Raw genomic sequence first — 12,282 nt, forward strand, 5'->3', positions numbered from 1 at the left:
ACAACACCAGGTCCAACAGGTTTGTTTCAATGTCACTAGCTTTCGGAGCACTGCTCCTTCCTCAGGTGAATGCTAACCTTGATAATCCTAACCTTGCTTTACCCACTGACCGAACTGTTGTGACATATCCATTGTGTCATATTTGTGAACAGGGAAATGCAGAAAATGTGATGGACAGAAGGAGCCCCCTCGGCCTGTTGACTTGGTGCTAGCCCGACAAAAAGCCATCCAGTCCTTGTACCGTGGCCCTGTAGGCTACGGTGCTCCAAGTGCATATCCAAGTCTTTTTTTATTAATGCGCCGAGGTCTGCCTCCACCAACCTTTGAGGCAGTGAGGTCGAAGGCGCCCTCTGCTCGGCCTGGCCTGGGGTCTGCAAGAATTGAACCTCAATCTCCGGGATGCTACTCTGTACGACCCTGGAGATAAATCACCGGGACGTAAAGAAGTACTTTTTTTCCCCCCCCTCGTCTCATGGGAGTGTCCCTTTAAGAAATGTTTTGTCTTATCGCATGGCTTCAGTGATGTCATTGTGTGGGTGGAGCTGGGCTGTGGCTCTGAGTTTTAATTTCGCTTTGGTTTTGGGGCTGTTTTGATGGCTCTGAGTTTTGTTGCTTTCGTTTTCACATTTGGATGCTGTGTTCAGGCAGACCAGTTTCTTGGAGTCTCTCTCTGCATTTTAAAAGCTGTCTCCAGATTACGTGATAACTTGAAAAGAAATAACTGCTTTCTGGAAGGAAGTCAAACCTGATGTTTTGAAAAGCAAACGAGTGTATACCCGATCTTGAATGCTGTATGCTGGGCCACACCTTTGAAAAGGGTTTTCTGGTTTATGTGATGTTGTTATTGAATTGGAACAGTTAAGGGGGTATTCATTAAGGGTTATACATAGAGTACTGTAGCTGTGTGGGGTATTTATGTTTGTAGTTGATTAAAATGCTTACTCTGTGTGTTTATAAAAATGTTAACTAAATCCATAGAATAAAGCTTGTTTTTGATTAAAAGTACTTAAGGCCTCTGTTGAATAACAGCTGAAGGGCCCTTGTGTTCATCGTAAATCAATAAACAGTTGTAGGTCAGGTGAACTCCATGATGTACATTGGAGTTTTCTAAACCCTGACCCATAACACCCGTCATTTTCTTTGAACATTTCTGTTTATCGGATATTGAACACTGCGGGAGAGGTGGGGCGGGGGGGGGGCGTGGTGGTGGTGGTGGGGGGCAGTTTGGTTGACAGCCGAGCATCGCCCAGTTGGGTAATGCGTCTCCTTGCCTTCCGGTTGCCGTAGGGAGGCCGTGCGTCACGAGGACGGATGTGTCGGCCGGCTAAGGGTTGGAGTGTGGGAGCAAGTCAGGTGATGTGACCTCCAGGAATCAGAGTTGACAACCCTGTCCCCTGCACAAAAGTGTTTCTTGCCCCTAATCTCCCCGCCAATCCTTCAACCAGTGATTTTAAACCCGTGCTCCCTGTTTATTGAGCTCGCCGCTGAGGGAAATGGGTTTGTTCCGTCCACTCACACTTCGCACTGTTTTAGTACTCCGTATTTGTTTTTAAACCCAGCAATGTAAAGTGAAACAAAAATGTTCATTGACTTGAACGTCTGTGACACCGCCGTCATTTTTCATATTTAAATATACTCTTTATTAACTGATCAGGGTCTTGTACATCTCGGGCTTGCAAAAACAAGTAGAAAATCAGAATGATGCATCTTCCTCACCATTTCCGTCAATCAGACACCTCTGCTGTAAGTGACGGCGATTGACGGTACACGCAGATTTTGGATTAAGTAGCTACCCTCCACCGACTGCATTTTGCTGGAGAAATCGCCCTGCCTTTACCGGGAGACTTTGCTGCAGTTTCGGTCATAGGTCCCGATTGCTGTAGTTCGCGGGGAGTCTTTCTCAAGTAGACTCTGTAGACTGTGTGCTCCAGCGCACTCTTTGAACAAGGGAGAAACGAACCACTCGCCCTTTATTACTCAATTATGTAACCATTGTCCAATCTCCAAACATCAACGTCCTGTAAGGGGGGGGGGGGGCATTGGCCACAAACCGCATTGGACCAGCCGTATTAATGTGGCAGGAGAAGCAGGTCAAAGGCTGAGCACAGAATAACCAGGGGGAGGTGGTGGTAATGGGACTGGACTAGTAATCCAGTGGTCCAGGCTAATTCTCTGGGGGCGTGGGTTCAAATACCACCACAGCAGCTGGGGGGGGGGGGGGGGGGGGGGGGGGGGGGGGGGATTTAAATTGAAGTCATAAGTCTGGAATGTGAAGCTTGTCTCAGGAACGATATTGATTATCGTAATAAACCCATCTGGTTCACTGATGTCCCATTGGAGGGAAATCTGCTTTGTGTATTTGTTAAGCTAAAGGGGTATAGTGCCTACTGCCATCAGACCTTTGAATGGACCTACCTCGTATTAAGTTGATCTTTTCTCTACACCTTGCTATAACTGTAACATTATATTCTGCAGTCTCTCCTTCCTTCCCTATGTACGGTGTGCATTGGTTGTACAGCATGAAACAGTACTTTTCACTGGATACTAATACATGTTACAATAATAAATCAAATCAAAATGAGTATTGTGTCATAATCCAATATTTTAATTTGAATTTTTTTTTATGTACCCAATTATTTTTTTCCAATGAAGGGGCAATTTAGCCCCGCCCCCGGAACCCCGCTGACTTCAAATGCTATCTCTTTCAGGCGAGCTTTTTGCAACAACTTAGATCTGAAGAGAAAGAGGTCGAAAATAGTGTTGCATTGCTTTCGGAGGTAATGGTGCCACCATGTGGAGGAACTAAGAATAGCAGGCACGACAACAACAACTTGCGTCTCACTAGCATCTCTAACATCGAGATCAATTTTTAAAATCCCAAGTAGTTTAGCGCGCCGACGTGGGACGGCTGAAGGCACAACCCTCTGGTGTGTGGCGAAGGGAAGTGAGAGTATTCCAAAGGCCTCAGATGGAGGAGCAGAGTTCAGGTGGGTGGTGGGGGAGGATGTGGGTGGGTGGAATTACACAACTGGAGGAGAATACAGATATGAGGCGAGGGGTGAGGGTCAAGAGTGCTCAGGAGTGGGGATATCCAAAGCTGAGCTATAGGTCCATTACAACATGGTTGTCTCTGGCTTGTCAGGAGTTACTCCAGCCAGTGAGAGGGCGCATTGACGCTCAAGCAAGTGGGCAGACCAAGGGCGGACTGTGAGGCAGACTCCAGCTTTCCGACAATCTCCGCGTTCCTCCCTGCTTCAGTTGTTTTTGGCACCTTGGTTCTGGATCAGGGTGATGTACTGGGACAGGTCGTCCTCCTCCTTCGCTGAGCTCCCCCTGGTGGACGTTCCCTTCACGCAACTTTCAACCGCAGCCTTGAGCTGAAGTGGGAAGAGACGACATTCAGAGCAAGCGACAAAGCTGTTCACAGCAGATAATGGTGGTTGGGTGAAACTTGGACAAATTAGGGTTGTATTTGGAAAAAGGCTATTGGGCGCAGTCATACTGGGGTACAGTACACACTCTATAACGCTGGGGTACAGTACTGGTGGGGACAGGTCTGTCACTGTATAACACTGGGGTACAGTACTGGTGGGGACGGGTCTGTCACTATATAACACTGGAGTACATTTTCGGAGCGGGAGAGAGAGAGGGAGACGGAGCGCAGCGAGTGCAGCTTGGGATTCAGGTAGGTGTTTAAACTTGCCCCCAGGTTCCAGCGGCCTTCATTTCCGGGAGCGGGAGAGAGAGAGGGAGCCCGAGTGCAGCTTGGGATTCAGGTAGGTGTTTAAACTTGCCCCCAGGTTCCAGCGGCCTTCATTTCCGGGAGCGGGAGAGAGAGAGGGAGCCCGAGTGCAGCTTGGGATTCAGGTAGGTGTTTAAACTTGCCCCCAGGTTCCAGCGGCCTTCATTTCCGGGAGCGGGAGAGAGAGAGGGAGCCGGAGTGCAGCTTGGGAATCAGGTAGGTGCTTAAGTGTTTGATTTTTACCTCTATTTAAGTTGGGCGGTTGCTAAACCCGAGGCACTACACTTGTAGTGTCTCCCACCCTTCCACCTCCTCTAATCTAAGAGGGTGAGTGAATATCAGGTAAGCTCTCTCTTTTCTTTTATCCGCAAGTTATAGCTTCAGATTTTTGGCTGGCGCAGTGGCCAGGGGTCTGTCGGGAAGGTAAGTTTACCCTTTAAAAACTTACCTTGCAGGAGAAGCGGCCTTCAGATTTTCGGTGGGCGCAGTGGCCAGGGGTCTGTTGGGAAGGTAAGTAGCTGGGAGAAATTTAACTCTTCGTGGATTGGTAAGTATTGTGATTGGTAAGTAAAATCCTTATCCCTTTCACTTATTCATTATTTGATATTATATTTGTAATCAGTTAAGGTAAAGTGTAAAAATGGCAGGATATCCCAGACCCGTGTTATGCTCCTCGTGCTCAATGTGGGAGTTCAGGGATGCGGCCGATGCCCCTGACCTCTTATTGTGCGGGAAGTGTGTCCAGCTGCAGCTCTTGTTAGACCGCATGACGGCTCTGGAGCTGCGGATGGACTCACTTTGGAGCATCCGCGATGCTGAGGCGGTCGTGGATAGCACGTTCAGTGAGTTGGTCACACCGCAGATTAGGATTGATGAGGGTGACAGGGAATGGGTGACCAAAAGGCAGAAAAAGAGCAGGAAGGCAGTGCAGGTGTCCCCTGCGACCATCTCCCTCCAAAACAGGTATACTGCTTTGGATACTGTTGGGGGAGATGACTCACCAGGGGAAGGCAGTAGCAGCCATTATGTCATTATGTAGTGCCCGCAGTCGGTCATCCTGTGCGTTGGCACAAGTACTACGGGACAGGGCATCAGGAGGATCATTGAGCTTACCTGGCCGGTATAAGATACTATAATTGTAGGTGGAGAGTTCGATCCTCCACCATAATATCTTAATCATTTTTGATTTTACCTCGTTGTTTGTTGTCGAACATGAACGCAACTGATCGTTGGTCAGTAACGAGGGTAAGTGGTTTTCCGGCCAGGTAGTGCCTCCAGTGCCGGACGGCTTCCCCTATGGCCTGTGCCTCCTTCTCAACAGAGGAGTGGCGGATCTCGGGGCCTTGGAGTGTGCGGGAAAAGGAGATGGGCCTGCCCGCCTGGTTGAGGGTGGCACCCAGGGCAAAGTCGGAGGCATCGCTCTCGACTTGGAATGGTGCAGACTCGTCTACGCATGCATGGCGGCTTTGGCGATAGCGGTTTTTAAGGAGTTGGAAGGCCTGGCAGGCCTCGGGCGGGAGGGGGAATGAGGGGGAACTGAGGAGGGGTCGGGCCTTGTCAGCGTACTCGGGCACCCACTGGGCATAGTAGGCAAAGAACCCGAGGCATCGCCTCAGTTCTTTGGGGCAGGTGGGAATGGGGCGTTCGAGAAGGGGGCGCAGACGGTCGGGATCGGGGCCGAGGACACCGTTCTCCACCACGTAGCTGAGTATGGCGAGGCGGGTGGTGCCGAAAACACATTTTGCCTCGTTGTACGTGAGATTGAGGCGTTTGGAAGTTTGGAGGAATTTAGTGAGGTTGATGTCATGATCCTGCTGGTTGTGGCCGCAGATGGTGACGTTGTCCAGATACGGGAAGGTAGCCCGCAGTCTGTTCTGGTCCACCATTCGGTCCATCTCCCGTTGGAAGACCGAGACTCCATTGGTGACGCCAAAGGGCACCCTAAGAAAGTGGTAGAGGCAGCCGTCCGCCTCAAAGGCCGTGAGGTTACGGTCCTCCGGGCGGATAGGGAGCTGGTGGTAGGCGGATTTCAAGTCCATGGTGGAGAACACCCGGTACTGTGCAATCTGGTTGACCATGTCAGATATGCGGGGGAGGGGATACGCATCAAGCAGCGTGTACCGGTTGATGGTCTGACTGTAGTCAATGACCATGCGGTGTTTCTCGCTAGACTTGACTACCACCACTTGGTCTCGCCAGGGGCTGGTGCTGGGAGCAATGATCTTTTCCGAGAGAAGGCACTTAATCTCCGCTCGAATGAACTGGCGGTCCCCGAAACTGTAACACCGACTTTTAGTAGCCACGGGCTTGCAGTCGGGGGTGAGATTAGCAAACAGTGAAGGGGGGAGGGGGAATCCTGAGCGTGGAGAGACTACAGGTGGGACACGTGGGGGGGGGGGGGGGGAGATCAGGGAAGAACTGGGGGTTGGAGACCGAGAGGGGGGGGAGGGGGCCGTTAAAATGCAAGGTGAGGCTGCGCAGGTGGCATTGGAAGTCCAGGCCGAGGATCGCGGCGGCGCAGAGGTGAGGGAGGACCATGAATTTGACCATTCACTGAGAGGGTGACGATACAGTAGCCCGAAACCTCGGCCGACTGGGAGTTGGAGGCCATGGAAATATGCCTGCGCGTGGGTAGTACCTTGAGGGAGCAGCGGCGCACGGTGTCCGGGTGGAGGAAGCTCTCCGTGCTGCCGCTGTCGAAGAGGCAGGTGACAGTGAAACAATTTACCTGAACCTCCATGGTGGATCTGGCGAGCGGATGCAGTCGGTCCTGGTCGAGGACGATGGATGCGATGGTGGAGCTGTTGGAGAAGGGTGCCGGATCCGGGGAGCGGCCTGCGGAAGAAGGTGGCGGCGCCCGGGCGTCGGAGGCTGCTGTTGGAGGCCAGGTTGCTGTCGTTGGCTGCATCTCAGTTGTTTGCAGCATTTCAGTCGAGTGCGCAGGACCGGAAGTGACGATCGGCGGTGGACCGGAAGTGACGTAAGTCGGGGTTCCGGGCGGCGCCCATGCAGACCACGTGGAGGGGGGGCCAGAGGTCGAGTGCGCAGGTCCGAAAGCGACGGTCGGCGGTGGACCGGAAGTGACGTGCGGCGGACCGGAAGTGAAGGAAGCCGGGCCGGGGATAATCAACGATGCGTCGCACGTGTCGAATAGCGAGCTGGGAACGGAGGATGGCGGCACCCAGGAGTAGCAGGCCGCGGTGTTGGACCCCGAGGCAGCGGTGGAGTGGCAGACTTTTGCAAAATGGCCTTTCTTGCCACAGGCTGAACAGGTAGCATCTCTAGCAGGGCAGCGTTTCCTGGGGTGTTTTGCCTGGCCACAAAAGTAACACTGGGGCCCAGGCATTATTTTTACTGCTGGTGTGGCTGGGTGGGCCGTGACATGCAGGGGTTGTTGCTGGGCGGGCAGCAGGGAGGTAGCGGCCATGTAGGGAACGTGGGCAGGCGCATAGGAAGTTTGGGCAGGCGTGTAGGACGCATTATTGTCATAGGCTGCCTGTTGGGCCTCTGCCATAGTGACTGCCGTGTCCAGAGTCAGGGTAGTTTGTGCCAGTAGGAGTTGGCGAATTGGGACGGAAGCGATGCCGGCTACAAAGGCATCGAGCGCCAGGGCCTCAGTGTTCTGCTCAGCGGAGACTGCCGGCGCGTTGCAGGTGAGCGCGAGGGCACGGAGGTCCCGAACGAACGCGGATAGGGGTTCACCCGGCTGCTGGTGCCGGGAGGCGAGGCGGTGGCGGACGTAAATAGCAGTTCGTGCATACCGGCTTTTGAGCTTCACGATGGCATCGGCGTAGGTCGTTGTTCCCGTGATGAGGTCGAAAAGCCCGTAGTCGAGCCGTGAGCACAGGAGGTTGAGTCGGTCAGCGTCCGTTTTGGCGAAGGCGGAGGATGCTTCCAGGTAGGCCTCGAAACACCGGAGCCAGCAGTTGAAAAGGTGGTCCGCGCGTGGAGCGTGGGGGTCGAGCGAGAGCTTGTCAGGTTTCAGGGCAGCCTCCATTATAACTGTAGTGTATTAAATTGATGCACTAAGCGTCAAGAACCACAAAGACATGTGAGACATTAACCAAGGCTTTAATACACTACATAGGAAGCTTACCTGACAAGGACGACCCCAGACAAAATGGGTCAGGTCTCAGAAGCTGGGTCTTATACCTAACTCCCGGAGGAGTGGCCAAGGCGGAGCTCTCCGTGGCCAGGTCAGGTTACATACAGGTGACCGAACCTCTACAGAGCCACAGTACAATACACATGATTACAGGGCCACGTTACACACAACTATTATATAATTATGTACAATGCTAGGGAAGTACAGTGGCGTATCACCACAGCTTAATAAGGTGGTGAAAGACATATGGGACACTCGCTTTTATCAATCAAGAGCTGTATAGAACTTTGGTGAGGCCACAGCTGGAGTACTGTGTGCAATTCTGTTCACCACATTATAGGAAGGATGTGATTGCACTGGAGGGGGTGCAGAGACATTTCACACCAGGATGTTGCCTGGGATGGAATGTTTTAGTTATGAAGAGAGAGATTGTGATCATGGCCCCGGGTCACTGTCCATATGGAGTTTGCACACTCCCCATGTGTGGGTCTCACCCCCATAACCCAAAAGATGTGCAGGTAAGTGGACGGGCTGAGCTAAATTTATAGCACTGCTGCCTTACAGTGCCAAGGACATGGGTTTGGTCCCAGGTCACTGTCTGTGTGGAGTTTGAACATTCTTGCAATGGGTCTGTGTGGGTCTCACCCCCACAACTCAAAGGGCAGCTGGATTGGCCACATTAAATTGCTTTCAGCTGGCCCTGGACACGCATCCCCAGCTCGGAGCTAGTCCCAGGTCCCCAGCTCAGAGCCAGTTCCGGATAAAAGTCCCCAGCTCAGAGCTGGTCCCGAGTCCCGGACTCCCAGCTCGGAGCTGGCACCAGACACGAGTCCCCAGCTCGGAGCTGGCACCAGACACGAGTCCCCAGCTCGGAGCTGGCACCAGACACGAGTCCCCAGCTCGGAGCTGGCACCAGACACGAGTCCCCAGCTCGGAGCTGGCGCCAGACACGAGTCCCCAGCTCGGAGCCGGGCACCAGACACAAGACCCCCAGCTCGGAGCTGGCACCAGACACGGTTCCCCAGCTCGGAGCTGGCGACAGACACGGTTCCCCAGCTCGGGGCCGGGCACCAGACACGAGACCCCCAGCTCGGAGCTGGCACCAGACACGAGACCCCCAGCTCGGGGCCGGGCACCAGACAAGAGACCCCCAGCTCGGAGCCGGGCGCCAGAAACGAGTCCCCAGCTCGGAGCTGGCGCCAGGCACGAGTCCCCAGCTCGGAGCCGGGCGCCAGACACGAGTCCCCAGCTCGGAGCCAGGCGCCAGACACGAGTCCCCAGCTCGGAGCCAGGCGCCAGACACGAGTCCCCAACTCGGAGCCGGGCACCAGGCACGAGTCCCCAGCTCGGAGCCGGGCGCCAGACACGAGTCCCCAGCTCGGAGCCGGGCGCCAGGCACGAGTCCCCAGCTCGGAGCCGGGCGCCAGACACGAGTCCCCAGCTCGGAGCCGGGCGCCAGGCACGAGTCCCCAGCTCGGAGCTGGCGCCAGGCACGAGTCCCCAGCTCGGAGCCGGGCGCCAGGCACGAGTCCCCAGCTCGGAGCCGGGCGCCAGACACGAGTCCCCAGCTCGGAGCTGGCACCAGACACGGTTCCCCAGCTCGGAGTCGGGCGCCAGACACGAGTCCCCAACTCGGAGCCGGGCACCAGGCACGAGTCCCCAGCTCGGAGCCGGGCGCCAGACACGAGTCCCCAGCTCGGAGCTGGCGCCAGGCACGAGTCCCCAGCTCGGAGCCGGGCGCCAGGCACGAGTCCCCAGCTCGGAGCCGGGCGCCAGACACGAGTCCCCAACTCGGAGCTGGCACCAGACACGAGTCCCCAGCTCGGAGCTGGCACCAGACACGAGTCCCCAGCTCGGAGCTATCTCTATCTCATTCTCTCCCCGCTAACCCGGGTCCTTACCTTCCCTCCAACCGCCGCCGCCGCCGGCGTTAATAAAATGGCGTCCACAAGCCCCGCCCCTCTACAGGCCCCGCCCCATCCGGCGGGACCCGGATGTGAACGCACTCGGCCCGCGGAGTGATTCTGACCAATCAGAGGGCGGCCCGTGTCCCCCCTCACTCAGCCCCGCCCCCATTCACCCTCCACCTCCACCCCCTCCCCCTCACTCACCCTCCACCCCTCCCCCTCACAACCCCTCCCCCATTCACCCTCCACCCTTACCCCCACAACCCCCACCCCCTCACCTTCCACCCCACCCCCTCACAACCCCTCCTCCCCTACCCCTCACCCACTTACTCTCCACCCCCTCACACCCCTCCCCCACTCACCCTCACAACCCCTCCACTCCCTCAGCCCCTCGCCTTCCTCCCCACTCACCCTCCACCCCTCCCCCTCACTCACCCCCACACCCTCCACCCCTCCCCCCAACATCCACACACTCAACCCCCTCCCCCTCCCCCACATTCACCCTCCCCCACCTCGCATCCACCCTGCCGAACCCCATCACATCTCCTGCAGACCCCAGCCTCACGCCCTCAACCAGCCATCCCCTCACCCCACCCCACAAACAGCCTCCATCCCCTCACACCTCCTCCCCACCTACCCCTTCACTTTTAACTCTTTTTCCAATTAAGGGGCAGTGTAGCCTGGCCAATCCACCGACCCTGCACATCTTTGGGTTGTGGGGGTGAGACCCGTGCAGACACAGGGAGAATGTGCAAACTCCACGCGGACAGTGACCCCGAGCCGGGATCGACCCCGGGTCCTCGGCGCCATGAAGCCCCGGAACAGTGAATTATGACGAGAAACGGAGATGAGAAAAGATGGGACAAGGCTAGAGTGGAGCATCCGATGTCTGTGTCCATGTAATTGTGTCTTTATCTTATGTCCTGGGTTTTTCATGTACGAAATGATCTGTCTGGACCGTACGCAGAACAATTCTTTTCACTGTACCTTGGTACACGTGACAATGAATCTAAACCTAAACATCGGCATGGACTGTGCAGTACTTCCTACAGAATCCTACAGAATATTCTTGTGAGGCAAGGGTAGTAAAGAACGCGGAGCCAATGAAGGAAAATGGACTTTGGATACACATCGACCTCTATGAGGGAACAGGTTCCAGGGGTAAACCAGGCTACACCCGGGGGAAGGAGCTCAATGCAATACCTGTGAGAGATTAATAAAATGCAGCACTGTGCAGCACGGTGTCACGGCTGTCTCACAGGGTCAGGGAACTGGGTTCGATACCCGGCTTGGGTCACTGTCTGTGCGGGAGTCTGCACTTTCTCCCCGTGTCTGCGTGCGTTTCCTCCGGGTGCTCTGATTTCCTCCCACAGTCCAAAGATGTGCAGGTCAGGTGGATTGGCTATGCTAAATTGACCCCTAGTGTCCAAGAATGTGTAAGGTGGGGTTACAGGTTGGGGCGGAGGAGGGGGACCTCGGAACGGTGCAGACTCGATGGGCCGAATGGCCTCCTGCACTGTAGGGATTCTATGAGAACAGGAAAGGCGGTTTCATATTTTGGGTTGGCCAGGATCCCTTAATCAAATCCAACCTGATAATCTAAAATAAGCAAAGTCTGATAATCCTGATGTGGAGATGCGAGCGTTGGACTAGGGTGAGCACAGTAAGAAGTCTTACAACACCAGGTTAAAGTCCAACAGGTTTGTTTCAATGTCACTAGCTTTCGGAGCACTGCTCCTTCCTCAGGTGAATGCTAACCTTGATAATCCTAACCTTGCTTTACCCACTGACCGAACTGTTGTGACATATCCATCGTGTCATATTTGTGAACAGGGAAATGCAGAAAATGTGATGGACAGAAGGAGCCCCCTCGGCCCGTTGACTCGGTGCTAGCCCGACAAAAAGCCATCCAGTCCTTGTTCCGTGGCCTTGTAGGCTACGGTGCTCCAAGTGCATATCCAAGTCTTTTTTTATTAATGCGCCAAGGTCTGCCTCCACCAACCTTTGAGGCAGCGAGGTCGGAGGCGCCCTCTGCTCGGCCTGGCCTGGGGTCTGCAGGAATTGAACCTCAATCTCCGGGATGCTACTCTGTACGACCCTGGAGATAAATCACCGGGACGTAAAGAAGTACTTTCCCCCCCCCCCCCCCCCTCGTCTCATGGGAGTGTCCCTTTAAGAAATGTTTTGTCTTATCGCATGGCTTCAGTGATGTCATTGTGTGGGTGGAGCTGGGCTGTGGCTCTGAGTTTTACTTTCACTTTGGTTTTGGGGCTGTTTTGATGGCTCTGAGTTTTGTTGCTTTCGTTTTCACATTTGGATGCTGTGTTCAGGCAGACCAGTTTCTTGGAGTCTCTCTCTGCATTTTAAAAGCTGTCTCCAGATTACGTGATAACTTGAAAAGAAATAACTGCTTTCTGGAAGGAAGTCAAACCTGATGTTTTGAAAAGCAAACGAGTGTATACCCGATCTTGAGTGCTGTATGCTGGGCCACACCTTTGAAAAGGGTTTTCTGGTTTATGTGATGTTGT

The 12,282-nt window shown here is 54.5% G+C and overlaps 1 protein-coding gene across 1 annotated transcript; it reads right to left on the reverse strand.

Annotated features, from left to right (window-relative positions):
- Positions 1-1,616: 1,616 nt before the first annotated feature.
- On the reverse strand, positions 1,617-9,801 carry LOC140404733 (uncharacterized). The gene is made up of 3 exons (XM_072493423.1): positions 9,749-9,801; positions 6,471-7,744; positions 1,617-3,377 (listed from the first exon to the last, which is right to left on the reverse strand). Exons 2-3 carry the CDS (start codon positions 7,737-7,739, stop codon positions 3,255-3,257), a joined length of 1,392 nt encoding a protein of 463 aa, XP_072349524.1. The 5' UTR covers positions 7,740-7,744; positions 9,749-9,801; the 3' UTR covers positions 1,617-3,254.
- Positions 9,802-12,282: the final 2,481 nt, after the last annotated feature.

Source organism: Scyliorhinus torazame, chromosome 31 (genome assembly GCF_047496885.1).
Source record: "Scyliorhinus torazame isolate Kashiwa2021f chromosome 31, sScyTor2.1, whole genome shotgun sequence".
In the NCBI taxonomy this organism is placed as follows: Eukaryota; Metazoa; Chordata; class Chondrichthyes; order Carcharhiniformes; family Scyliorhinidae; genus Scyliorhinus; species Scyliorhinus torazame.